The following is a 25,987-nucleotide window of genomic DNA, read 5'->3' as shown; positions in this document are numbered from 1 at the left end:
ACAGCGTCCCACTCCACTAACCGTGTGCGTGCACTCACGCACACAGACACACACAGTAAGGGGGGATAGATAAAAGGAAAGTTTTACAACTGTGGATAGTAATAGTACAAGAACCACAGAAATGAATATTAGTTCACGTGATTATCAGAGTCCAATAAGGAGTTCTTTCATGTAGGAGCTCGAGTTCCGCTGGCTCAAGACTGGAGGTGTAGAATTCTCTTCACAGTTGGTGCTAATACCGCAAGATGAAGTTGGTACACAGTTAGTTCTGCAGGCGATGGTAGGAAATCTTCCAGCAGAGACGGGCTTCGAGAACTGGGCTGTTGTTCAGCCTGGAGTTCTGCTTCTGGGGTTCGCCGGTTGGATGTTAACAGCAGACTGATCATTTCTCAGTTCTCAAAGAAATATAGAGATTTCAATATGGTCACTCGAGTGATGTGTAACAAAGTCAGATACTTACCTTGAGTTTAGATCGGGACAGGCTTCTGTGTGCACGCTGATCGGGAAAGGGCCCCACATGGCAGTTCGTCCATTTTCAAGTCTTCAGGCTGGGAACTGGCCCTGCGCACACGCACAGAAGAAAAAGAAGAAAAGTGAAATTGTGTGAAACTGGAGGTCAGGTGATCTGAGGAGGAGTGCCATTGGAGGGGGGGGAAACAACAGGGAGATGGTCCCAAACAAGGGAGTGGAACTGAACCGAATCCCAGAAGACAGTCCCAGGTAAAGGACAAGGTCAGAGATCAGAAATAGATCCTGTTAAACAAAGTTGAGAGAAATGAGCAGAGCAATTGACTCTGAATTAAAGAGAGAGAGCTGCGGGGAGCAAACTCGAAGCGAAGTGGGCTTGAGAGAAGTCCTGAAGATCCAAGAGGGCAGCCGAAGGTTGCTGTTGGCCTTTTAGTGCAGTGGTGTTCTGTTTGGCATAGCTGGAGATCTCAAAGTGTGCTAGGAACGTGAAGTTTGAGTGTACTTGGCGATCCAGGGGAAAGGAATCTCGGGCAAGATTGAAATCCTGAAGGTGGATCCTTGTTGAAGACATCTGGGTAGGAGCAACATTTGGAGAGAATTCCAAGGCGAGTTCTTCAAATGTGGAGATTAGAAGCCCTCAGTAGAAAGACAGAGCTTCAGTGAGACTAGTTGGCTCATGGTGTGACAAACCTCTGGGTGGGTTGTTGAGAAATCCATAGAATCTGCTTTGGTCGCATCTGTCAATTACTTTGGAGTGTGGTGTGTCTGTCCACAGTTTGCCAGTCAGTTTGCCTACTGCATACTTACCCTGAATATTAGAGTATAAGATAGATATGGTAAATTGTTTGATCTTTCCAAATTTGTATGCATCTGTAAAGATATAGCTGAGGTGAAGGGATAGTGAATATTTGAATCATTTTCTTGTGTTTATATTGAGATCTTTCTAAACTTTTTGCCTGGTGTAATATAGTTCATTTTTCTTGTTTAACAAACGTTTTATCCTTTGTGTAAAAAGTTCATCAGACTCCTGTGAGTTTGTTCAGTAACTTACCTCCATGGTTCCCCAAAAAAATAAAAGTTAGGACCTATCAAGCCAGGTTTCACTCTAGGACCTGACTTGTTCAGCATTAACATCAGCTGGGATCGTAACACGTGACCACCTTTCTTCTCGATGATTTCAAAAGGGATGTTTGTTTATCCAGTGTCTGGAACCGGCTTTGATTTCAGGACTGATAATGCCCCAGCCATTGGCTTTTGAAAGAGTTACCATCCATATTGAGGGTCTTGTTTCAGGAAGCCATTGTCTAGGCAAACCCTCTGACTCTGCTAGAGGGGTAAGCTTATCAAGATGCAAATGACGTCCATTGGTCCCTCAATGTTCCCCTTTTGAAATGGACCTGGACAGTCCCCAAGTGTGAGATAAATCTATTAACAGCTCTGCAGATGTAACAAGTTTCGATCTGTGAGTCCCCTGGTTTTGTGATTATAATGGCCTTACAATTGGGTGTGAGGTTCCGCGATGGTGAGAGAAGGATTCGTTTGTTGTTGTAACTCCAGAACAAAGGGCCAATCATGTGGTCATACGACTCATAGCAGCCATCTTTTTTGGTTCAACAGAAAGTCCATTTTAAAAATAGCAAAAAGAATAAAATTTTGATACAGTTTTTGGATTTCCTTTTATGTCATATTGACCTAACAGTGCTCAATTCTGTAAGAAGTGGGACTCCCCACAACCATTTTATTCTGGTTTAAGACCTGGTCCATGTTAAAACTCTTCCTTTTTGGCTGAATTCAGTCTTTCTAGAATCTAAAATTTGTAGCTTTAATTTAGAGTAGAGGACTTCATTCATCAATATGAATTTGAAAAATTCAACTTGAAGAACATGTAATGCTACTTGTGTGTTTGAGACCTGCTGATGAATCCCAAGAGGTCTTTGCTAGAACACTGGATCGCTTGGTTTAAATTCTGAATTGTTTTATTACCTGTGAAATAATGTAATTTGATAGAAAGGGGCACAGCTCATAGTGTTGTGTCAGGCAAGTAATTAGTAAGTGACATAAGCCTTCCACTTTTGTTTAGTTTTTAGCGAACCCAAGTGAATTAGATTTGAGTGGAACGATAGGATTTATATGTAACTATTATTGCAAAGCTAGGCAACGCTGACCCAAAATCTTCAAAATGGAGTCAACCCAGTACCCCATCCACCAAAAGCTGATGACTACCCTGCCTACCACCCTCCATAAACTTGAGCTCATTCAAAACTACTGCCTCTATTTTAACTCTCTCAAGTTCTTGTTCATGTATCATCCTTGTGCTCGCTGTCCTACACTGGCTCCTGGCTGCTGGTCTGGCTATGCCTTGATTTTTAATAAAAATTATTCCAGTGTTTACATCGCTCCGTGGAGCTTTGTGTCTCATTCCCTGTAGCCTCTTCCAGCCCAATAACCCTCAGAGATTTCTGCTATTATTCAATTCTGAACCCTTATGTATCTCCCACTTGGTTGGCCCCAGAGTTGTTAGTTGTGCTTTCAGCTGCCTGGGCCCCAAGATCTGGAATGCCCTTCACCCATAACCTCTCTACCCCTTTCCTCCATTAAGGTGCTACTTAAAGTCTACATCTTACCAAGCTTTTGGTCATCTGACCTAAGTCTGATTTATGTTCCTGTGAAGCTCTTTCACGTGTTTCACTATGTTCAAGGCACAATATGAATGCAAATTATTTTTGAAAGCAAGTATTTATACAGAAAATGCAGCAGGACAATTTGCATTACGTGTATGAAACCCTGAAAAGGTGTAGAAGTTTTATTTTCTGGCTGGGGTGTTTTTCTCTTTCCACCCCCTCAACCCCCACCCCATTTTGATTTTCGACCCTTTTTTGGTGTATTTTTCAAACTAGAGTGACAGTGGGAACTACATTTTCCACTGTGTTATATTTGGGACTTTCCCTCAATTTTATTGAAAACTGTTTGCCATTTACGAATGAATTTTTTATTTTAAAAGCAACTGATGATCCTTTATCCTGAGGGAATAAATTAGGGATTTAAACAGAGTCTTCAGTCAATGCTGTAAACTGAAAATTTGGAAACATCCCAAATGCTGCGCTCCAACCCCTGGATCTATGTATACATAAAATCTTGGGCAATTTAAATCTAAGCAGATAAACCAGACCCAGATCCCCCTAAACACAATAGCCCCCTGACTTTTCCTTCTTCCACCCTCCCCCCCAACTCTCTTGCCCTTTCCCTCACCTGTGGACAATTGGCATGTATACCATTGGGATAATCCAGTTCCCTCCAGCAAACATGAATATATGAATTAGGAACAGGAGTAGGCCACTCGGCCCGTCGAGCCCGCTCCCTCATTGAATAAGATCGTGGCTGAGCTGATTGTAACCTCATCCTCACATTCTTTCCTACCCCTGATAGCCTTTCACCCCCTTGTTAATCAATAATCTACCTAGCTCTGCCTTAAAGCTATTCAAAGACTCTGCATCCACCACCTTTTGAGGAAGAGAGTTCCAAAGACTCACTATGCTCTTGAGAGAAAAAAAATTCCCTCATCTCTCGTCTTAAATGAACAGCCCCTTATTTTTAAACAGTGACCCCCTAGTTCTAGATTCTCCCACAAGAGGAAACATCCCCTCCACATCCACCCTATCAAGACCCCTCAGGATCTTAAAGGTTTCAATGAAGTCTCCTCTTACTCTTCTAAGCTCCAGTGGATATAATCCCAACCTTTCCTCATAAGACAACCTGCCCATTCCCTGGCATTGATCTAGTAAACCTTCTCTGAACTGCGCCTAACGCATTTACAAGTTTCCTTAAATAAGGGGACCGGTACTGTATGCAATAATCCAGATGTGATCTCACTAGTGCCCTGTGCAACTGAAGCATAACCTCCTTACTTTTATAATCAATTCCCTTCATAATAAATGGTAACATTCTATTAGCTCTCCTAATTACTTGCTGTACCTGCATACTAACCTTTTGCGATTCATGCACTAGGACACCCAGACCCCTCTGAATCTCAGAGCTCTGCAATCTCTCACCATTTAGATAATCTTTTTTATTCTTCCTGCCAAAATGAACAATTACACATTTGCCCACATTATACTCCATTTGCCAGATCTTTGTCCACTCACTTAATTTATGTCACTTTGTTGCCTCCTTATGTCCTCTTCACAATTTACTTTCCTATCTAACTTTGTGTTGTCAGCAAATTTAGCAACCTTCATCCAAGTCATTTATATAAACTGTAAAAAGTTGAGGTCCCAGCACTGATCCCTGTGGCACACCACTCATCACCTCCTGCCAACCTGAAAAAGACCCATTTATGCCAACTCTCTGCTTCCTGTTAGTTAGCCAATCTTCTATCCATGCCAATATGTTACCCCCTACACCATGAGCTTTTATGTTCCACAATAATCTTTGATGTGGCACTTCAACAAATGCCTTCTGGAAATCTAAGTACAATACATACACTGGTTCCTCTTTATCCACAGCACATGGGATTTCTTCAGAGAACTGCAATAAATGATTAAACTTGATTTCCCTTTCACAAAACTATGTTGGCTCTGCCTGATTGCCTTGAATTTTATAAGTGCCCTGCTAATTTATTAATAATAGCTTCTTAGATTTTCCCTATGACAGATGTTAGGCTAACTGGCCTGTAGTCTCCTGCTTTCTGTCTCCCTCCCTTTTTGAATAAAGGAGTTACATTTGTTATTTTCCAACCTAATGGAACCTTCCCTGAATCTAGGGAATTTTGGAAAATTAAGACCAATGCATCAACTACCTCACTAGCCATTTCTTTCAAGGCCTTAGGGTGAAGTCCTTCCCGACCCAGGGATTTGTCAACCCGCAGCCCCAACAATTTGCTCAATGCCACTTTTCTGGTGATTGTAATTTTCCCAAGTTCCTGCCTCCCTTCCATTTCTTGATTTGCAGTTATTTCTGGGATGTTACTTGTGTCCTCTATAATGAAGACCGAAGCAAAATACCTGTTTAATTCATCTGTCATCTCCCCACTTTCCATTATCAATTCCCCAGACGCACTTTCTATCGGACAAATGCTCATTATGTTAACTCTTTTCCTATTTAAATATCTGTAGAAACTCTTACTATCCGTCTTTATATTACTAGCTAGCTTTCTCTTTTTCCCTCCCTATTAACCTTTTTGTCATTCTTTCCAATCTTCTGACCTGCCAACCATCTTTGCATGATGATATGCTTTTTCTTTAAGTTTGATACCGTCTCTAACTTTTTTTAGTTTACAAAGGATGGTGGGCCCTCCCCTTGGAATTTTTTTTTCTCATTGGAATGTATATATTCTGTGTATTCTGAAATATCCCTTTAAATATCTGCCACTGAACCTCTATTGACCTACCCCTTAACCTCATTTGCCAGTTCACTTGAGCTAGCTCTGCTTTCATGCCTCATAATTGCCCTTATTTAAGTTTAAAATATTAGTCTTGGACACACTCGTTTCTCCCTCAAAATGAACGTAAAATTCAATCGTATTATGATTGCTGCTACCTAGGGGTGCCTTCACTATGAGGTTATCAATTAATCCTATCTTGTTGCTCAATACCAGGCCTAGTACAGCCTGCTCTCTAGTTGGCTCCAGAACATGCTGTTCTAAGAAACTATCCCAAAAACATTCTATGAATTCCTCATCTACACTACCTTTGCCCATCTGATTTTTTTCCAGTCTATATGTAGATTAAAATCACCCATGATTTCTGCTGTACCTTTCTGACAAGCTCCCATTATCTCTTCTTTTATACTCTGTTCTACTGTGTAGCTACACCTCCCACAAGTGACTTCTTGCCTTTATTATTTCTCAACTCAACCCAAATTGCTTCTACATCCTGGTTTCCTAAACTTAGTCATCCATTTCTAATGTGCTAAAACCATCATTAATTAATAGATCCAGCCCCACCACCTTTTCCTAACTTCCTGTCCTTCCTAAATGTTGCATACCTTTTGATATTTTTAAAAATTTGTTTATGGGATGTGGGCGTCACTGGCTAGGCCAGCATTTATTCCCATCCCTAATTGCTCTTGTTCAGAGGGCATTTAAGAGTCAACCACATTGCTGTGGGTCTGGAGTCACATGTAGGCCAGACCAGGTAAGGACTGCAGATTTCCTTCCCTAAAGGACATTAGTGAACCAGATGGGTTTCTATAACATTCATCAATGGTTTCATGGTCATAATCAGACTTTTAGTTCCAGATTTTTATTGAATTCAAACTTCACCTTATGCTGTGATGGGATTCAAACCCAGGTCCCTAGAGCATTACCCTCGGTCTCCGGAATATTAGTCCAGTACACTACCACTATGCAACCGCCTCCCCCAATCTATGTCATCGTGTAGCCATATCTCTGTAATGGCTATCAGAGCATACTTTTTTGTTTCTATTTATTTCTGTTGGACTGTTGTAAAGAACATATCTTTTTATTTTCTATTGGACTGTGGATTGGAATTGCAATGGCTGCAGTTTGAAGGACATGTCCACTGGAGCAGGATGAGAGATATATGCAATGTTGCAGTCCTGGAACAGCGTGTGCCATGAAAGATAGGATGGTGCCGGAAAGGAGCCCTGGACCAAGGGAGCTGCCTGACAACACCATTTTAATTGGCTCCTGACCAGGTGACCAGGGTCTTGTGTGAGAGCAGTGCAGAAAGCTAGCCTGAAAGGAACAAGACCTAAAACTTCTTTCTCCTGTGTATGGAAGATTCCAGTAATTCCACATCGGAAAGCTCCTGGCCTGCAAAGAGAAAACATCCAAAACCTCACTTCCTCATATCTCTAAAACCTGCTCTCTTTCTGAGGAAGCCCCTGTAAAAAGGAAAAGGGGAAAACAACTGTTAGAGACATTCAAAAGCAAGTTCTCAACCAGTGAATTAAATACTGAAAGTGCTGGAAGTCCTCCTCATGTCATCAACAAGAACTGAAAGGAATTTGGAAGACATCGATCAAAATCAACCCATCGAATCCTGTACTCTGGATTGGTGCTATTGAATTGTTTTATCCCACTCCTAAAATCCATATTTTGTGTGTCTTATGTGTTTTGTGTATGTGTATATAGGGATTTAAGAAAGGGGTAGAATTTAAGTTATAGTGTTAGAAGTTAGCAGTTCACCTTTCTTTTGCCACTAGTTAAAGACAGTTTGTTCAATAAACAGTTATTTACTTATTAAGTTTACAAACCTGGTGCTTGTATTCTGTTAACCTAAATTCCACCTAAATTAAACAGTTAGGTAGAATTGGGACAACCTGGTGGTTTGGTCAAACTTTTCATTCACATTGGACGTGGCTCGGGGAACAGTGGGGCTTGATATTACAGCGCACTATCCCCAGTGAGTCGTCACAACTCCCACAAATGACTTCTTACATGCATTGCGATGAATTGCAATGGCTGCAGTTTGAAGGGTCCCTAGAGCCCTATGTAACTGCCTCCCATAATCTATGTCATCGTGTAGCTGTGTCTCTGGAATGGCTATCAGATTGTACTTATTTATTTCTATTTGCACTATCAGCTCATCTGTTTTGTTTCAAATGCTACGTGCATTTAGAAACAGAGCTTTTAGCTTTGTCCTTTTATTACTTTTGTAGTGTCTGGCTTTATCTGCTGATTTACTCTTAGTTTTGTACTCTTTGTCCCTTCCTGTCACGGTCTGTTTATCATTTCCCATGTTAATACCTTTCTCTCTTGTCTTCTCTCTACTCTTTGGTTTACTACATCTTCCCAAATTTGATCCTCCTTCCCTACTATTCCGTTTAAAACCCTTTCTACTCCCCTAGTTTTGCGGCTCATGAGGACACCAGCCTCAGCACGGCTCAGGTGCAGACCATCCCAACGGTAAAGATCCCACTTTCCCCAATACTGGTGCCAGTATCCCACAAACCAGAACCCACTTCTCCCACACCAATCTTTGAGCCACGCATTAATTTCTCTAATCTTATTTGTCCTATGCTCATTTGCTCGTGGCTCAGATAATCCAGAAATTATTACCTTTGAGGTTCTCCTTCTTAATTTGGTGCCTAACTGCGCATACTGACTATGCAGAGCCTCCTTCCTCATCCTGCCTGTGTCGTTGGTGCCTACATGGATCACAACCACTGGATCCTCCCCCTCCCACTGCAAGTTCCCCTCCAGCCCTGAGCAGATGTTCTGAACCCTGGCACCAGGCAGACAACACAGTCATCTGGACTCTCGCTCTTTGCTACAGAGAACGGTGTCAATCCCCCTCACTACACTGTCCCGTACTAGCACTAAGTCCCTTTCTGCTCCCTCCACTTGAATGTCTTCCTGTACCATGGTGCCATGGCCAGTTTGCTCATCCACCCTGCAGCCCCTGCTCTCATCCAAACAAGCTGAGAGAACCTCAGACCTATTGGACAATTGCAGAGGCTCACACTCTTGCACCCTTACCCTCTGGGTCCCCTTACCTGCCTCACTCACAGTCACACCATCCTGTCCCTGATCACTGACCGAAGCAGAAGACCCTATCCTAAGTGGTGTGACTGCCTCCTGGTATAAAGCAGCCAAGTAACTTTCCCTCTCCTTGATTTGTCACAGAGTTTGCAGCTCAGCCTTCTACTCAATGACTCTGAGCCAAAGTTCCTCAAGCTGCAAACATTTACTGCAGATGTGTTGCAGGCCAGCAGCAGAGTTATGCTATGTGGAGCAGAGAGGAAGTGATTGAGCATCTGAACTGGGAGAACCAGCCAGGACTAAGTGCCCCACCTGTTGGTTAATGATTGAAATAATTGCAAACTATGAAAATGTCCAATTCCATCTTCATCTGGGTAGAAAACAGTGTTGTTTAGTTGACAGCATTGTAGGAGCACCTTTTTAACCAAATGGACTCCAGTGGTTCAAAGAAGGTGCTCCACCATAAACTATTTGAGGGCAACAAGGGATGTGAAATAAATGCCGTGCTTGACAGCGGTGCTCACATCCTGTGAATGAATAAAAATAAATGGTTTGCCTCAGCTGTTAGATTCAAGAGAAAAAAATTCTGATTTAGAGTTGCACTCTGAAGATTTTTATCTCTTATTTTTCTTACTCCTCCAGCGTGCCATCACATTGTAATTTTTCTGTTTGGGAGGGATGGTGACGGGACCGACATCTGCTAGTAATTTATAATATAGGTTTCAATAGAATTACATCTCGAACATAAAATGAAGCATGTTATTATTTTGCTTGCCACAGCTTTGTAGGGTAGAAGTTATGGGGTCAAGGGTCCCTCTTGAGCTTGCGTTTTCCATGTTAGCTGATTATTTTCCCCAACGGTACTAAAGTGAATATGATTTAAGTCTTGTGTCCCTGTTGCGAAGGAGAGAGAGAAGACCTGTATCTTTTTTGCAGCTGTTCATGCACATTTCAAAACATTGCATACAATGCATTATTATTGTTGCAAATACCAAGTTTGTATGTTTGTTCTGGGGCTGTCTCTTTAATTCCAGGTAAACTGGAGGAATGAAGGGAACCATGTGACCTGCTCTGAATTCTGCCTGACAAGCCTGGGTGGCTTGGTTGCTATGGGGACAGTGAGGCCCAGGTTGACTTACTGAGAAGGTGCAAAATATTCATACCTGTAGACAATGGCAAGAGCAGTGATGCTTACTAAGGGCAGATTGTTAGTCTCCAAGTCTTACATGGAGGTGTTATGACTGTCACGCCCTATAAACAGTAGCACTTGAAACTGTCTGTTTTGTTCCAAGATAGAATGGAGTTGGGGGCCTGGAAGTCAGCTAATTAGCATTTCAACCTGGATACAAGGCCCATGTGATTCACATTGCCATGCAGAAGGGCTTTTAGGAAGGGAAAAGTCAGTTGAAAACCGTTGTGATATAGGATCGCAGGTTTCCTAAGTTATCACTGAACCTCACAGACACGAGTCAGTCTGCAGCTATCTGAGAGGCAGAGAGCAGGAGATAGAGACAGTCCTGCATCTGAAGCAGAGAGAAAGCTGTGACTCTATTGGTCAGCACGCCAAATGCTGTGGGAGCTCATATTCAGATTGAAGAGACCGAATTCATGAGGATTTAAAGGAGACTGGAAGATTTATGTAGCTTGGGATAGAAGCAAGGAGCCTCCAGTGTAACCCTCACAGTGAAAGTCAGTTCTGAGATTAGAAATTACCTGGCTGGGAAAAGAAAAAGGAAGCAAACCCTTGAGAGCTGAGAGTAAGTTGAGACTGGTTCCTGGAGATTAAAATGTCCATTTAAGGGACAGTGTAAAGTATAATCCTAGCGGGAGATTTTCAGTTATGTTAAAAGCTAAATAGGGAATTTCTTGCCTGTAGTTTAGAGTATAAATTGCTTACTAAATAGTGTTTAGACAATGTTACTTTTGGTCTTTTACAGTAAAAGTCTTAAAACTTGAAATCGTGTCCTGTGATCTTTTCAGTCAGTCACTATAAGTTCGAATAGCTTTTTAAAAGTTATCGGTCTTTACGGTTATTGTAACACTTATCACTGCACTGATTGTGTGTGACCAGAATGCACATAACTGGTTAACTTTTGTTTGACTGGTCCTTTAGGACCTTGACTATCCCTCCCCTGATGCTGGAACAGGAAAATGAGACCTCTGTACAATGCCTTGCTCTCAGACACTGCTGTGCTACCTCTGTACTGTCCTTTTTCTAAAACTTTTGGATCCACCTAATTCTTGGCTGCCTCCAACTATTTGTACACCGCACTTCCATTTTTCTTTGAAGCATTGCAGAAATCCTCTGCTGTGATGGCACGGTCCCATTTAGAGTAGGCTAGTAGTGTGAGAGTAACACTATTCTGCTTTGTCTAAATGATACTACTTGTGGCTGTTCTCTTCATAGAATTCTTTTGGGAGGCTATTGAGCTTATCCCAATCCTAACTCTTCCACTGTAACTGTCCACCCTAATGCCATTAACCTGCCTTTTCCCTTTATCCGTTTTGACCCATTTCAAATAACGTATTAAGTTCTTTTAAAAAATGATTAAGGTATTTTGTTTTTAATTTTGTGATAGCTCCATCAGAGTGATGCAATAGTGGTGACCAGTCCTGCACCAGAGGGACTTGGAGAAGACTGGTTAAAAGCTGACACAACCATAATCACTTACAATTTACCAGGTAAAGGGGCAATTTGGACTGGCTGAGTGACCACAGCCTTAAGTTGGGTTGTGGGTTAAGCAATTGATTAAAAGTGGCTTGATAAAGAAAGACTTGCATTTATAAAGCATCTTACATGACCTCAGGACTGCCCAAAGCACTTTAAAGCCTAGGATGTTACCAGTGACCTAAGGCTGATTCCATTTATCCTTGATGTTGTTTATAATAGCAGATGAGAGAGTTTTTAACCCTAAGAAAATATGTGAGATTGGAGAACCACCTTTAGTATTTCTGAAAAAATAGTGCTGGTGTGAGGCCAGGTATGTAGGTGGTACACCCCAACGACTGGTGGATTGTATTAAACAGCACATCCCTTCGGCTTTTTGCAGCAGGCAAAGTACTGACCGTGCCCAACCAGCCCATGCTTGCAAAACGCAGAACATAGTGTCCAACATTAGATGTGATTCCGCAATTGGATAGCATTTGCTAAACAATCCTGATTGTGCTAAGAATTACACTGACAATCAATTTAAGATTATCAGTCAGGCTTGCAGTGTGGCTCACTTAACATGTGCTTGAAGCTACATATATTTACACACAGGGCTCTGTCCTTTGCAAACAGTAAGAGCGTATTCCCGCATTGCACCTTTTTTAACTAAACAAAAGCTTGGGGACAACCATTATCTGATTCATTCCCCATGGCAATGCCTTGACCAATCAGAGTCAACTTGCCTAGTTTGAATTTAAACCAAAGCTTGGCAGTTAACTGTTCCTTGGTGCATTCTCCATGGCAATGCCACTACCAACCTCAGCCCATTTGCCAACCAGTCAGCACACTCTTCTCATGCAGTACAAATTGTTGTTCCCTTTAGAATTGGTGTTTTTGTGCATCTGTGCTGATGAGTGCAAGATGAAAAAGCTTCGACAGCATGCCTCTTCTAAGCAGTACTCAAGTTCTGTACTACCAAGAACTATCTTTGTTGTTAATTAAGATAAACGTTCAGGGGAAATTTGAAAAGAAATCTCTGAATTTCATTTATTTTCTAAAGTGCTTGCAAACTGACCACTGGGACAAAACTGCCAGTTTGGGTGGGAAGCAGCAGTCCTACTGAGAGGCTGGTTCCCTCAAGTGTTCCTGGTTAAATCTGATTCTGGTTCATCGATCATTACAGGACTTTTAAGGAAGAGAAGTTTGTTTTGAGTACGTAATTGACTGACCTGTTTTGTGTTTTGCCCCAGCTGCAGTTTTTAGTTTGAGTTCTGATCGCCAAGATTCCCAGAGAAATGAATCGAGGCCCTCGCATGATGGAATTGGACTCCTAACAGCAGCAATGCAGATCAAGGTTAGACAAAGTTTAGATCTCCAGTACCTGGGTCAGGGGGACCTTTGCCTCCAGTTCTCTGTCTTATAATTCCAGAGGCTGGAGGAATGAGAGGGTGAAGTTTTTTTTTATCACTGTGATGAATATATTATTAAACCTGTAGCGTCTAAGTACCGGTGTCTGAAATAACTGTCTGTAGAAGAGGAAACTATTTCTATAGATTTTTTTAAAAATCACAATTATTCACACTATTTGATATTAGGTGAGTAGGAACTTTGATATTAAAAGCTGTGACCCAGGATGCTTAGTTTGGCAACTCAGGAAGGATATATTGTCCTCTACAGGTGCAGTGTAGATTCACAGGAATGACACGAGCTAAAAGGGTTTAATTTAAGGGTTGCATAGACTTGGCTTGTATTCCCTTCCACATAGAAGATTAAGGGATGATCTAATTAAGGTGGTTTAGATGATTGGAATTGATAGGATAAATAGAAACTATTTCCTCTGGCAGGAGAGAGCAGATCAAGGGGGCATAACCTTGAAAATGGAGCTAGACTGGTAAGGGGTGATGTCAGGAAGCACATCTTCACACAAAGGATAGTGGAGGAGAATCAGCTACTGAGGTTAGGTCATTGGAAAAATTGAAATCTAAGATTGATAGATTTTTGTTAGGTAAGGGTTATGGATTCAGGGTGGATGAATGGAGTTAATATATAAATTGGGGCAGTCCTAGACTTAATTTTAGGGAGTGAAGCCGGGCAAGTGGTAGAGGTATCAGTGGGGTAGCATTTTGCAGGTAGATTCAAGGTTGTTATGGAAAAGGACAAGGATGGACCAGAAATCAGAGTTCTAAATTGGGGGGAAGGCCAATTTTAATAAGATCAGATGTGATTTGGCCAGAGTGGAGTGGGAGCAGCTACTTTTAGGTAAATCTGCATCAGAGCAGTGGGACTCATTCAAGAAGGAAATAGGGAGAGTACAGGGCCAACATATTCCAGTAAAGACAAAGGGTGGGACCAACAAATCCAGGGAACCCTGGATGTCGAGGGGTATACAGGATTGGATAAAGAGAAAAAGGGAGGCTTATGGCAGATACCAAGGGCTCAAAACAGCGGAAGCCCGAGAGGAATAAAGAATGTTTAGGGGGGAACTTAAAAAGGAAATTAGGAGAGCAAAAAGGGGGCATGATAAAACATTGGCAGGTAAAATAAAGGAAAATCTAAAGTTATTTTACAAGTACATTAAGAGTAAGAGGATAACTAGGGAAAGAGTAGGGCCCATTATAGTGGTAATTTGTGTGTGGAGCCGGAAGACGTAGGTAAGGTTCTAAATGAATACTTTGTGTCGGTGTTCACAAGTGAGAGGGACGATGTGGGTATGAAAATCGGGCGGAATGACGACGATATAATTTAAGAAATTAGCATAGAAAGGGAGGAGGTTCTAAGTGGTCTGGCAGGCTTAAAAGTAGATAAATCTCCAGAACTGGATGAAATGTAACCCTGGCTGTTGAGTGAGGCAAGGGAGGAGATTGGGGCGCTGGCAATAATTTTCAATACCTCTCTGGCCACAGGAGAGGTGCCAGAGGACTGGAGGACAGCCAATGTGGTACCGTTATTCGAGAAGGGAGGAAGGGATAAACCAGGGAACTACAGGCCAGTCAGTCCAACCTCAGTGATGGGGAAACTATTGGTGGTGGGGAAACTATTGGAAGCAATTCTGAGGGACAGAATTAATCTACACTTGAGGCAGGGATTAATCAAGGACAGTCAACGTGGTTTTAACAGGAGGTCATGTCTGATCAATTTGACTGAATTTTTCGAAGATGTGACCAGGTGTGCAGATGAGGGCAATGCATTTGACGTAGTCTACTTGTACTTAAGCAAGGCTTTTGATAAGGTCTTGCATGGGAGACTGATAACGAAGGTAAGAGCCCATGGGATCCAAGGCAATTTGGCAAATTGGAACCAGAATTGGCTGAGTGACAGGGAGCAGAGGGTGATGGTCGAGGGGTGTTTTTGTGACTGGATGCCTGTGTCCAGTGGGGTTCCACAGGGATCAGTGTTGGATCCCATATATATTATATATATATATATATGTGTGTGTGTATATATGTATATATAAACGATTTAGACTTGAATATAGGAAGGTTGATCAGTAAGTTCGTGGATGACACGAAAATTGGTGGGGTGGTAAATAGTGAGGAGGATAACCTTAGATTACAGAAGGATATAGATAGACAGGCTGGTCAGATGGGCTAATCAGTGGCAAATGGAATTTAATCCAGATAAGTGTGAGGTGATGCACTTGGGCAGGACAAACAAGACACGGGAATACACGATGAATGGTAGGAACCTGGGAAGTACCAAGGATCAGAGGGATCTTGGTGTGCATGTCCACCGGTCCCTTAAGGTAGTGGGACAGGTAGATAAAGTGGTTAAGGTGGCATGTGGGATACTTGCCTTTATTAGCCGAGGCATTGAATATAAGAGCAGGGAGGTTATGCTGGAACTGTATAAAACGCTGGTTAGGCCACAGCTAGAGAGAGTATTACGTGCAATTCTGGAATCCGCATTATAGGAAGGATATGATGCACTAGAGAGAGTGCTGAGGAGATTTACCAGGATGTTGCCTGGGCTGGAGAGTTTTAGTTGAGGAGAGATTGGATAGACTGGAGTTATTTTCCCTGCAGCACAGGAGATTGAGCGGGGACATGTTTGAGGTGTATAAAATTATGAGGGGCATAGATAGGGTAGACAGGAAGTAACTTTTCCCCTTGGTGGAGGGATCAATAACCAGGGGGCATAGATTTAAGGTAAGGGGCAAGAGGTTTAGAGAGAATGTGAGGAAGAATTTTTTCACCCGGAGGGTGGTGGGAATCTGGAACTCACTGCCTGAAAGGGTGGTAGAGGCAGAAACCCTCATAACATTTAAGAAATATTTGGATGTGCATTTGCGATGCCATGGCATATAAGGCTATGGGCCTAGTGCTGGAAAATGGGATTAGAATAGTTAAGTACTTGTTTGACCGGCGCAGACTTGATGGGCCGAAGGGCCCTTTTCTGTGCTGTAGACCTCTATGACTCCATGACTATGATCCTAAATCAACCATAATCTAATTAAATGTTGGAACAGGCTCGCAGGACCAAATGGCCTTCTGCTCCTATGTAATCATTAGGATTGTGTTATCTGTTCTCTTGTTTTTTGTGATCTTGTCATCTTTATCCCTTCAGCTGGGAGAAATTAAATTCAGTTGATAATGTCTCCCAAAATCGGTCATGTGGCTGGAAAGTTTGACTGAGCTCTAACCTCAAATGTGACACCAGTCATACAAGTGATTTACAGAATTAGCTGCATGTTTAACTTTTTTTTTGCTCTGAAGATCAAGTCAGTTTGGAGGTGGTGTGCTTGTGACCAAAACGAAGTTAGAGTTCATACCACCTTCTAAGAGGAGGTTATTTGGACTATACTCTGTGCACTTTGGGATTTCTCTGATAACTGACTACCTGTTATCTCATTGTGGTCTCAATTCCCCCACCAAGCACCCCCACCCCTGCCACCCAATTTCCGTAGCTACAGGTTCGACCTTCTTATGGCTAACACTATGCAAGGAGGTGGTATCATAACTAATAAGAGCACAACGTAAGAAATAAGAGCTGGATTATACACAGAGCCCCTCCAGTCTGCTCAGCCATCCAATGCGATCAAAGCTGATCTTCTGCCTCAACTCTATTTCCCTTGATTTGCTGGAGTGACCAAAAATCTATCTCAGCCTTAAATATACTCAATGATGAAACACCGACAACCCTCTAGGGTAGAGAATCCCAGAGATTCACAATCCTTTGTGGGAAAAAATTTCTTTGTAACTCAGTCCTAAATGAATTGACCTGTTATACTGAGACCTTGCCCCTGTGTTCTGGATTCCCCAGCCAGGAGACCCAACCTCTATCTATCCTGTTAAGCCCCTAAAGAATCTTGTATGTTTCAGTGAGATCACCTCTCATTCTTCTGAGTCTCAGTCTCTCCTGAGAAGAAAAATTTCTCATTCCAGGGACCAATCTAGTTAACTTTTGCCTTACCACCTCCAATGCAAGTACATACTTCCTTAAATATGGAGACAAAAACTGGACAAGAATATATAAAGAAAGAAGTTTAATTTATATAGCACCCCTCTTAATCTTAGGCCAACCCAAAGCACTCCTTATCCAATGAAGTACTATTGAAGTGTAGTCACTGTTATAATGTAGGAGATGCAGCAGCCAATTTGCACACAGCAAAGCCTCAAAACAGCAATGAAATGATGACTAGGTAATCTGTTTTACTGATGTTGGTTATGGTATAAATATTGGAGAGGACTCTGGAGAGAACCTCCCTGCTCTCCTTTGTAGAGCACCCTGGGATGTCTTACGTCCACCCCAGAGTTAGTTAAAAATTTCTTCCAATAGATGGCACCTCTGACAGTGCAGCACTCTGTCCTTCAATAGGAAGACATGGATTGGGCCCTGAACATTAAAGGGTATAGGACATTTAGGAAGGACAGGAAGTGAGGAAAAGGTGGAGGGGTGGCTCTGTTAGTTAATGATGGTATTAGCACAATAGAGAGGGATGAGCTAAATTCAGGAAACCAGGATGTGGAAATAGCTTGGGTCGAGGCAAGAAGCCACTTGTGGGAGTCGTGTAATAGTAACCACATGGTAGGATGGAGCATAAAGGAAGAAATAATGGGAACTTGTCAGAAAGGCATGGTGATAATCATGAGAGATTTTAATCTACATATAGACTGCAAAAGTCAGATGGGCAAAGGTAGCCTAGGTGAGGAGTTCATTGAGTATTTCCTGGATAGTTTCTTAGAACAGTATGTCCTGGAACCAACCAGAGAGCAGGCTGTACTAGACCTGGTATTGTGTAACAAGATGGATTAATTAATGATCTCATAGTGAAGGTGCCACAAGGTAGCAGCAACCATAATATAATTTAATTTTACATTCAGTTTGAGGGAGAGAGGAGTGGGTCCGAGACTATGTTCTTAAACTTAAATAAGGGCAATTATGAGGGCATGAAAGCAGAGCTGGTTAACGTGAATTGGCAAATTAGGTTAAGGGATAGGCCAATAGAGATGCAGTGGCAAACATTCAAGGGGATATTTCAGAATACACAGAATAGATATATTACAACTTGTAAGAAAAAGTCCAAGGGACGAATACACCATCCATGGTTCACTAGAAAGGTTAAAGATAGCATCAAACTTAAAGACAAAGCATATAATTGTGCAAAGATAGGTGGAAGGTCAGAAGATTGGACAGAATATAAGGAACAGCAAAGGATGACTAAAAGATTAAGGAGGGAAAAATTAGAGTACCAGAGAAAGCTAGCCAGAAATATAACAACAGATCATAAGAATTTCTATAAATATTTTTAAAAGAAATGAGTTCACAATGTGAGCATTGGTCCTATAGAGTCTGGAGAATTGATAACGGAAAACAAGGAGGTGGCAGATGAACTGAACAGGTCTTCACTATAGAGGATACAAGTAACGTCCCAGAAGCAGCTATAAATCTGGAAATGGAAGGGAGGGGGGATCTCAATCACCAGAGAAGTGGTACTGAGTAAATTGATGGAGCTGCGGGTTGACAAGTGCATGGGCCTTGATGGACTTCATCCTAGAGTCTCAAAAGAAGTGGCTAGTGAGATAGTTGATACATTGGTTTTAATTTTCTGAAACTCCCTAGATTTGGGGAAGGTCCTATTAGATTGGAAGATAACAAATGTAGCTCCATTATTCAAAAAGGGAGGGAGACAAAGCAGGAAACCACAGAACAGTTAGCCTAACATCTGTTGTAGGGAAAATGTTAGAAGCTATTATTAAAGAAGCTATAGCAGGGCACTTGGATAAGTTCAAGGTAATCAAGCAGAGTCAACATGGTTTTGTGAAAGGGAAATCAAGTTTAATCAATTTATTGGAGTTCTTTGAAGAAATAACCTGTGCTGCGGATAAAGGGGAACCGGTGGATGTACTGTACTTAGATTTCCAGAAGGCATTGGATAAAGCACCACATCAAAGGTTATTGTGGAAAATAAAAGCTCATGGTATAGGGGGTAACATATTGGCATGGATAAAAGATTGGCTGGCTAACAGGAAGCAGAGAGTAGGCATAAATGGGTCTTTTTCTGGTTGGCAAGATATAATGAGTGCGTGTCACAGGGCTCAGTACTGGGACCTCAACTGTTTACAATTTATATAAATGACTTGGATGAAGGGATGGTTGCCAAATTTGCTGATGACACAAAGATAGGTAGGACAGTAAATTGTGGTGTGGACATAAAGATGCTACAAAGAGATACAGGTAGGTTAAGTGAGTGGGCAAAGATCTGGCAAACGTGGAAAAATGTGAAATTGTCCATTTTGGCAAGAAGAATAAAAGAGGCACATTATCTACGAAGATAAAAGCAAAATACTCCGGATGCAGGAAATCTGAAACAAAAACAGAAAATCCTGGAAAAACTCAGCAGGTCTATCACCATCTGTGGAGAGAGAAACAGGGTTAAGTCCGTATGATCCTTCTTCAGAGCTGAAGAGAAGTAGAAATATGATGAAATTTACACTGTTTAAGGGTGGTGGGGCAGGTGGAGCTGGATAGAAGGCCAGTGATAGATGGGCACAAAGGAGGGGATTGACAAAGATGTCATGAACTAAAGGACAAGGGGAGTGTTAATGATAGTGGTTAGTGATAAAAAATGGTGCTGATGGTGGCATAAAGGTAAGAAAGCAGATTCTGATACTAGCAGAACAAGGGTAGCATTGTTTGAAAGAACAACATGGAACAAGTAACAGATGGCTCTGTAGGGGATGGGGGTGGTGGTGGGAAAAAAAGTTAGAAAATGGGATAGAAGGGGGGTAAAACCACGGATAAATGAATAAAAATAAGTGGATAAAAAATAAAAATGAATATATAAATAAAGGGGGGGTGAGGATGGAGGAAGAGAGTTCATGGTCTGAAGTTGTTGAACTCAACATTAAGTCCAGAAGGCTGTAAAGTGCCTAATCGGAAGATGAGGTGCTGTTCCTCCAGTTTGCGTTGGGCTTCACTGGAATAATTGCAGCAGGCCAAGGACAGACATGTGGGCATGAGAGCAGGATGGTAGGTTGAAATGGCAAGCGACCAGAAGGCCTGCGTCAAGCTTGTGGACAGACTGGAGGTGTTCCGCAAAGCGGCCACCCAGTCTGCGGTTGGTCTCCCCGATGTAGAGGAGACCACATCGGGAGCAGCGGGTGCAGCAGACCAGATTGCAGGAGGTGCAAGTGGAGTGCTGCTTCACCTGAAAGGAGTGTTTGGGTCCTTGGATGGTGAGGAGGTAAAGAGGCAGGTTGTTGCACCTTCTGCGATTGCATGAGAAGGTTTGTGGGAAGGGGATGAGGTGTTGGGGGTGATGGAGGAGTGGACCAGGGTGTCCCAGAGGGAATGGTACCTACGGAGTGCTGACGGTGGTGGGGGTGTTGAGGGGAGATGTGTTTAAAATTTTCTAAATAGTGAGAGATTGCAGAGCTCTGAGATGCAGAGAGATCTGGGTGTCTTAGTGCATGAATCGCAAAAGGTGCAGCAAGTAATTAGGAAAGCTAATGGAATGTTATCATTTATTGTGAGGGGAATTGAATACAGAAGTAAGGAGGTTTTGATTCAGTTATACAGTGAGGCCACATCTGGAGTATTGTGTACGGTACTGATCTCCTTTCTTAAGGAAGAATGTAAATGCATTGGAAGCCGTTCAGAGAAGGTTTACAGACTAATACCTGGCATGGGTGGGTTGTCTTATGAGGAAAGGTTGGATAGGTTGAGCTTGTATTCGCTGGAGTTTAAAAGAGTAAGAGGTGACTTGAGTGAAACATATAAGGTCCTGCGGGCTCGTGACAGGATGGATGTGGAGAGGATGTTTCCTCTTGTGAGACAATCTAGAACTAGGGGTCACTGTTTAAAAATAAGGGGTCACCCATTTAAAACGGAGATGAGGGGAAGTTTTTTCTGAGGGTCATGAGTCTTTGGAACTCTTCCTGAAGAAGCGGTGGAAACAGAGCCTTTGAATATTTTTAAGGCAGAGGTGGATAGATTCTTGGTAAGCAAGGGGGTGAAAGGTTACAGGGGTAGGCAGGATGCAGGTTTGAGGCTACTATCAGATCAGTGTGACCTTATTAAATGGCAGAGCAGGCTTGATTATGAGCTCAAGTCTCTAGAGTGGAGATTGAACCCATGACTTTCTGACGCAGATGAGTGTGCTATTGCTGAGTCAGGGCTAACACTACTGTTTTAAAGGCAAATTTAGCAACAGCAGGATCCCACAATAGGACATTGAAAGGATCTCGTGTCAGGGCCATTAGGATGTCATTTTATAAAGACAGTGTCCAAGCTTTTGTTCATCTTTGGCCACTTGAGAGTGTACAATGGGAATTTGAAGCCCAGGTAACACATTTTCCAATGATCTTTGTGTTTAGATAATGCTGACTGAGGGCTCCCAATTTCTTGGTTAATACCTGAAATATTTGGTCCATTCAAACTGGTGAAACCAAAAGAGTGGAGATTTGTGGCAAAGCCTTGTCCATCCCCGCTCATAGCGCAAGCAATTCCAAATTGATCCCACTTCCCCCCCTCTCCCTCCATAGTCCTGTATCTTTCCCTGTTTCAAACATCCAGCTATGTTTCCCTTCAAACATGTTAAGGTCTCTGGCTCAACCACTCCCTGTGGGGAACCATTCCATGCTCCAACATGCCTCTGTTAAAGAAATCTCCCCTGACCCCTCTCTTCAATCTCTTTAATGGTCATTTTTAAATTGATGATCCCTCTTCACTAGCTCCCCAACCAGACAAAATGGACTTTGTCTACTCAATCTATCAAAACCTGTAATTATTTTAAAAATCTCCATTTAAATTTCCCCTTCACTATTTCTGCCCCAGTGGAAATAGTCTCACTCTTTAGTCTCTCCTCCTTACTATAATGTCCCATTCCTGGCAATGTCCTGGTGAATCTTTATGAATAAAATTGACATAATGATTTGTCAGCATTTCTTGCCCAATATGTTTTTTCTTCATCCCTGATTTCTGGGGGTCAGTTACCTCAGTTGGCTAGATGCTTAGCATATGATGCAGAATGGATGCCATCAGTGCGGATTCAAACCCTGTACCAGCTGTGGTCGTTCATAGAGGCCTGCCTCCTCGCCTTGCACCATAATGGTGGAGTAGTGCCCCTTGTGCTGTATATAACCAATTGTCTCTCTAATAAGAGAGAGACAATGGAGAGGATTTCCTGGATCTCTGATCTACATTGTCTCCTGGTGTGGCAATGCTTCAGTTCTTGCTTTCAAATCCCTCTAACCTCTGCCAATCTTACAATCTTCTGAGATCTCTGAGCACTTCCAATTCTGACCTCAATGCATCCTTGATTTCAATGGCTTCATCTCTTGGGGTGCCCACGGCTGCCTGGACTCTAAGCTCTGGAAGTTCCTCCCTAAACTTCTCCGCAGCTCGTCGCTCCGTAAAACCTACCTGCAGGACTAGTTTTTGGTCACCTGGCCAAATATCTCTTTGTGGCTCAGTGTCAAATTTGTCTGATAACGCTCGTGTGGAGCACGTTGGAAAGCTTTACTAAATTCGAGATGCTAAATAAATGTAATTGTTGTAGAGTGCCCTGTAATACACATCATTACAAAAGGACAGACTTCACCTTTTCATAAATGTTGTGGTAAGAGGTTTTAGAGACGATTGGTGTAACAATGAGCATAGTTTTTGTCCAACATTTTTATTCTGTGAATATTATTTTATTTGTTGGTAAACTTGACACAGAATACAGTTGAAAGCAGCACCAGATGGCTGAAGCAGCAACAGCACAAGCAATGGAATCTTCGGCCTCTCAAATTGCAGCCCATTTTGCCTGTCCCCAGGTAAGCAATGAAAACTTATTTTACCTTCTGTCCCTGTGGTATGGTTTATTGCAACTTTGTGTTCAATTCCCACTGTTGACCTGTTGCGGGTAGATTGGACAACATGTTGGAAGTACTTCTTTCTTGTGTGTCTGCATGCGCACATTTTGGGTATTAATCAGAACTCACTCGCTGGTCTGAATCCTTCGCTCAAAATGTTTTCAGTGACATAGAGATATCCAGAGCGCAGACTCCAAAAGCAATTGGTGTCCTGGCCAAAGAGGTCGGCCTGCGTCCGTCAGAAATAGAAGCCTACGGATGGAATAAAGCAAAAGTCAAATTATCTCCCTTGGACAGGCTGAAGGAACAGCCGGATGGAAAATACATCTTGGTTGCAGGGTAGGAATATTTTATTTCACTTTACTACTTGTTGGTATTAAACCTTTGTTTGTATATAAACTGTTCTTCCAGAATCAATATTAGTGCTACTAAAGTACAGACCCTACCACTTAAATCTTCCTGGAAAGATTGAACAGGCTAGTAACAGGAAAGAGAAGACCGAAAGAGGCCCTGATAGAGGGCTTTAAAATTATAAAGGGGCTCAATAGGGTAGAAATAGAGTGGATGTTTCCACTTGTGGGTGTGTCCTAAGCTAGGGCGTATAAATGAGAGTCACTAACAAACCCAATAAGGAATTAGAGGGAAACTTATTTACTTAAGAGTAGTAATAATTTGAAGCTTGCTCTCACATGAAGAATAGCATAGATGTTTTTAAGGGAAAGTTATATAGTATATACAGGAAAAAGAAATGGAAGGGTAATGCTAATATGGCCAGATGAAGTAATGTGGGAGGAAACTCATGTAGAACATAAGCACAAGCATGGATCAGTTGGGACGAATGGCCTGTTTCTGTGCTATAAATAGTACGTAAAACGGATATTCGCTTATCTTAACTAAAAAGCGGTAACCATTAGCCATTTGCATTAACATCAGTTTCCAGCCCACAGTGTTTTAAAGTGCTCCATTTATTGCAGACAGGAACACCTATGCTTACTCACTGATTCATACCCTATATGATGCTACACATGACATACCCTTCTAAATGATCAGGAGCTACAGTTTGTACTGACTGCAGTTTAAATAAAGCTGCAGGTTGAAGAAGCGCTGGATACAACTGGAAAAAGGTCACCATTGAAGGAACATTGTTGTTATATACTAGAATATGATAATAGAGCAAACTGTTATACAGCAATAACTTATACAGCACCTTTACCATACTAAAACCTCCCATATTGTTTCACAGGAGCATTATAAAGCAAAATTTGGCACCTAGCCTGATAAGAGGTAAGATTTTAAGAAGTATCTTAAAGGCAGAAAGTGCGGTAGAGGCAAAAGAGATTAGGGCCATGAGAGCTAAAGGCATAGCCACTAATGATGGAACGATTAAAACTGGGGATGCTCAGGTCAGAATTAGAGGAGCGCAGATATCATGGAATGTTGTGGAGCCTGGAGGAATCATATAATGGTTATAATGCAGGAGGAGGCCATTCAGCCCATTGTGTCTGCACCAACTCTCCAAATGAACAATTCACCCCTGCTTTCTCCCCATAACCCTGCACATTCTTCCTTTTCAGATAAGTCTAATTCCATTTTGCCTCGATTAAACCTGCTTCCACTGCATTCTCGGACAGCGCATTCCAGGCCCCAGCCACTGGCTGTGTGAAAAAAGTTGCTTTTGCTTTTTTTTCTAACCAATTACTTTAAACCTGTGCCCTCTTGTACTCGATAGTTTCTCCCTATCTACTCAACTCCTTGTGATTTTCACATACAAATGTCCCGTCTTCTCTTCTCCGAGGAAAACAGTCCCAAGTTTTCCAATCGCCCTTCAAAGCAGAAGCTCCTCATTCCTGGAGCCATTCTCATGAATATTTTTTGCACTCTCCAATGCTTTCACATCTTTCCTAAAGTGTGGTGTCCAGAACTGGACACAATATTCCAGCTGAGGCCAAACTGGTATCTTTTACAAGTTCACTATAATCTCCTTGTTCTTGTACATTATACCCCTATTAATAAAGCCTATGCGTGCTTAATTAACTGCTCTCTTCACCTGTCCTTCCATTTTCAATGACATATGCACATGTACACCCAGGTCCCAATTACAAAGATAGGGAGGGGCGAGGCCATGGAGGGATTTGAAAACAAAGATTTGAATTTTAAATTTGAGGTGTTGCGTAATTGGGAACCTTTGTAGCTTAGCGAGCACAGGGGTGATGAGTGAACAGGACGTGGTATGAGTTAGGACAAGGGCAGCAGAGATTTGGATGACCTCAAGACAATGGAGGGCAGAATGAGAAAGGCCGGTCAGGAATGTGTTGGAGTGGTCAAGTCTAGAGGCAAAAAGGGCATAAATACCTGAAGATGTCCACTATAAACCTGGATGCCAAACGCTTGGTGTGCAACTGGATGACATGGTGACTTCCATATGAATGCAAACTTTAGGTACCTAGTTGGCTGTAGGCAAGAGGTGGACCTAAGGCTGGAGCTGGGGGAGAGAGGGATTGAAGTTGAGATTTGGCTGAATTGGCATTGCAAATTCATGATTACACCTGCCAGTGCTGTGTTTCTGCTCGAGTCTGTCTCAAAGCAAGTGACAATTTAAAAATTATGTGCGTAAATTATTAGAGGTCATTTTTGGTTGAGTCTAGATGTTGAAATAGAACTTATTAAAAAATTTGTTTGAACTTGAATTGATCGCCCACTGGCTTTACTGCTGATCGTCAGATACGTAAAGTGACGTGGGGTGGGTGCATACATCAGTGTCTGTCCTTTCATTCCTTGTGTTCTTGAATTGGGCACTTATTTGCTCCTTGGGCTGTTGTAATCCAAGAACTTCAGAACATGTTAGAGAGGTAAGGTGCTTTCTCCTCCTAGTACCTGCCTGAAGAAGTTTTAGTCAGTAGCCACTGATATGTACAATAAAATATAAACTAAATGGCATAATTTTAAATGAGGTGCAGGAACAGAGGGACCTGGAGTGTACTTACATGAGCATTTGAAGGTGGCCAGACAGGTTGAGAAGGTATACAGGAGCCTTGGCTTTGTAAATAGAGGCATGGAGTGCAAAAGCTGTAACGTTATTCTAAACCTTTATAAATCATGGTTAGGCCTTGGTTGATGTATTATGTCCAA

General features: G+C 42.1%; 1 protein-coding gene across 3 annotated transcripts in view; it reads left to right on the top strand.

Annotated features, from left to right (window-relative positions):
* mthfd1l (methylenetetrahydrofolate dehydrogenase (NADP+ dependent) 1 like) overlaps positions 1 to 25,987 on the top strand; it is a 196,217-nt gene that overhangs the window by 35,708 nt on the left and 134,522 nt on the right. For all 3 annotated transcript variants that reach the window (XM_078556605.1, XM_078556603.1, XM_078556604.1), the window contains exons 8-11: positions 11,491 to 11,593; positions 12,812 to 12,915; positions 22,722 to 22,819; positions 23,024 to 23,197. In XM_078556605.1, the coding sequence (XP_078412731.1) occupies positions 11,491 to 11,593; positions 12,812 to 12,915; positions 22,722 to 22,819; positions 23,024 to 23,197 (479 nt within the window). The remainder of the gene's footprint in view (positions 1 to 11,490; positions 11,594 to 12,811; positions 12,916 to 22,721; positions 22,820 to 23,023; positions 23,198 to 25,987) is intronic.

The sequence above is a fragment of the Cetorhinus maximus genome, chromosome 14 (assembly GCF_964194155.1).
Source record: "Cetorhinus maximus chromosome 14, sCetMax3.hap1.1, whole genome shotgun sequence".
Lineage (NCBI taxonomy): Eukaryota > Metazoa > Chordata > Chondrichthyes > Lamniformes > Cetorhinidae > Cetorhinus > Cetorhinus maximus.
The sequence above is the reverse complement of the archived record's forward strand: the minus strand, read 5'-3'. Positions and strand labels throughout refer to the sequence as shown.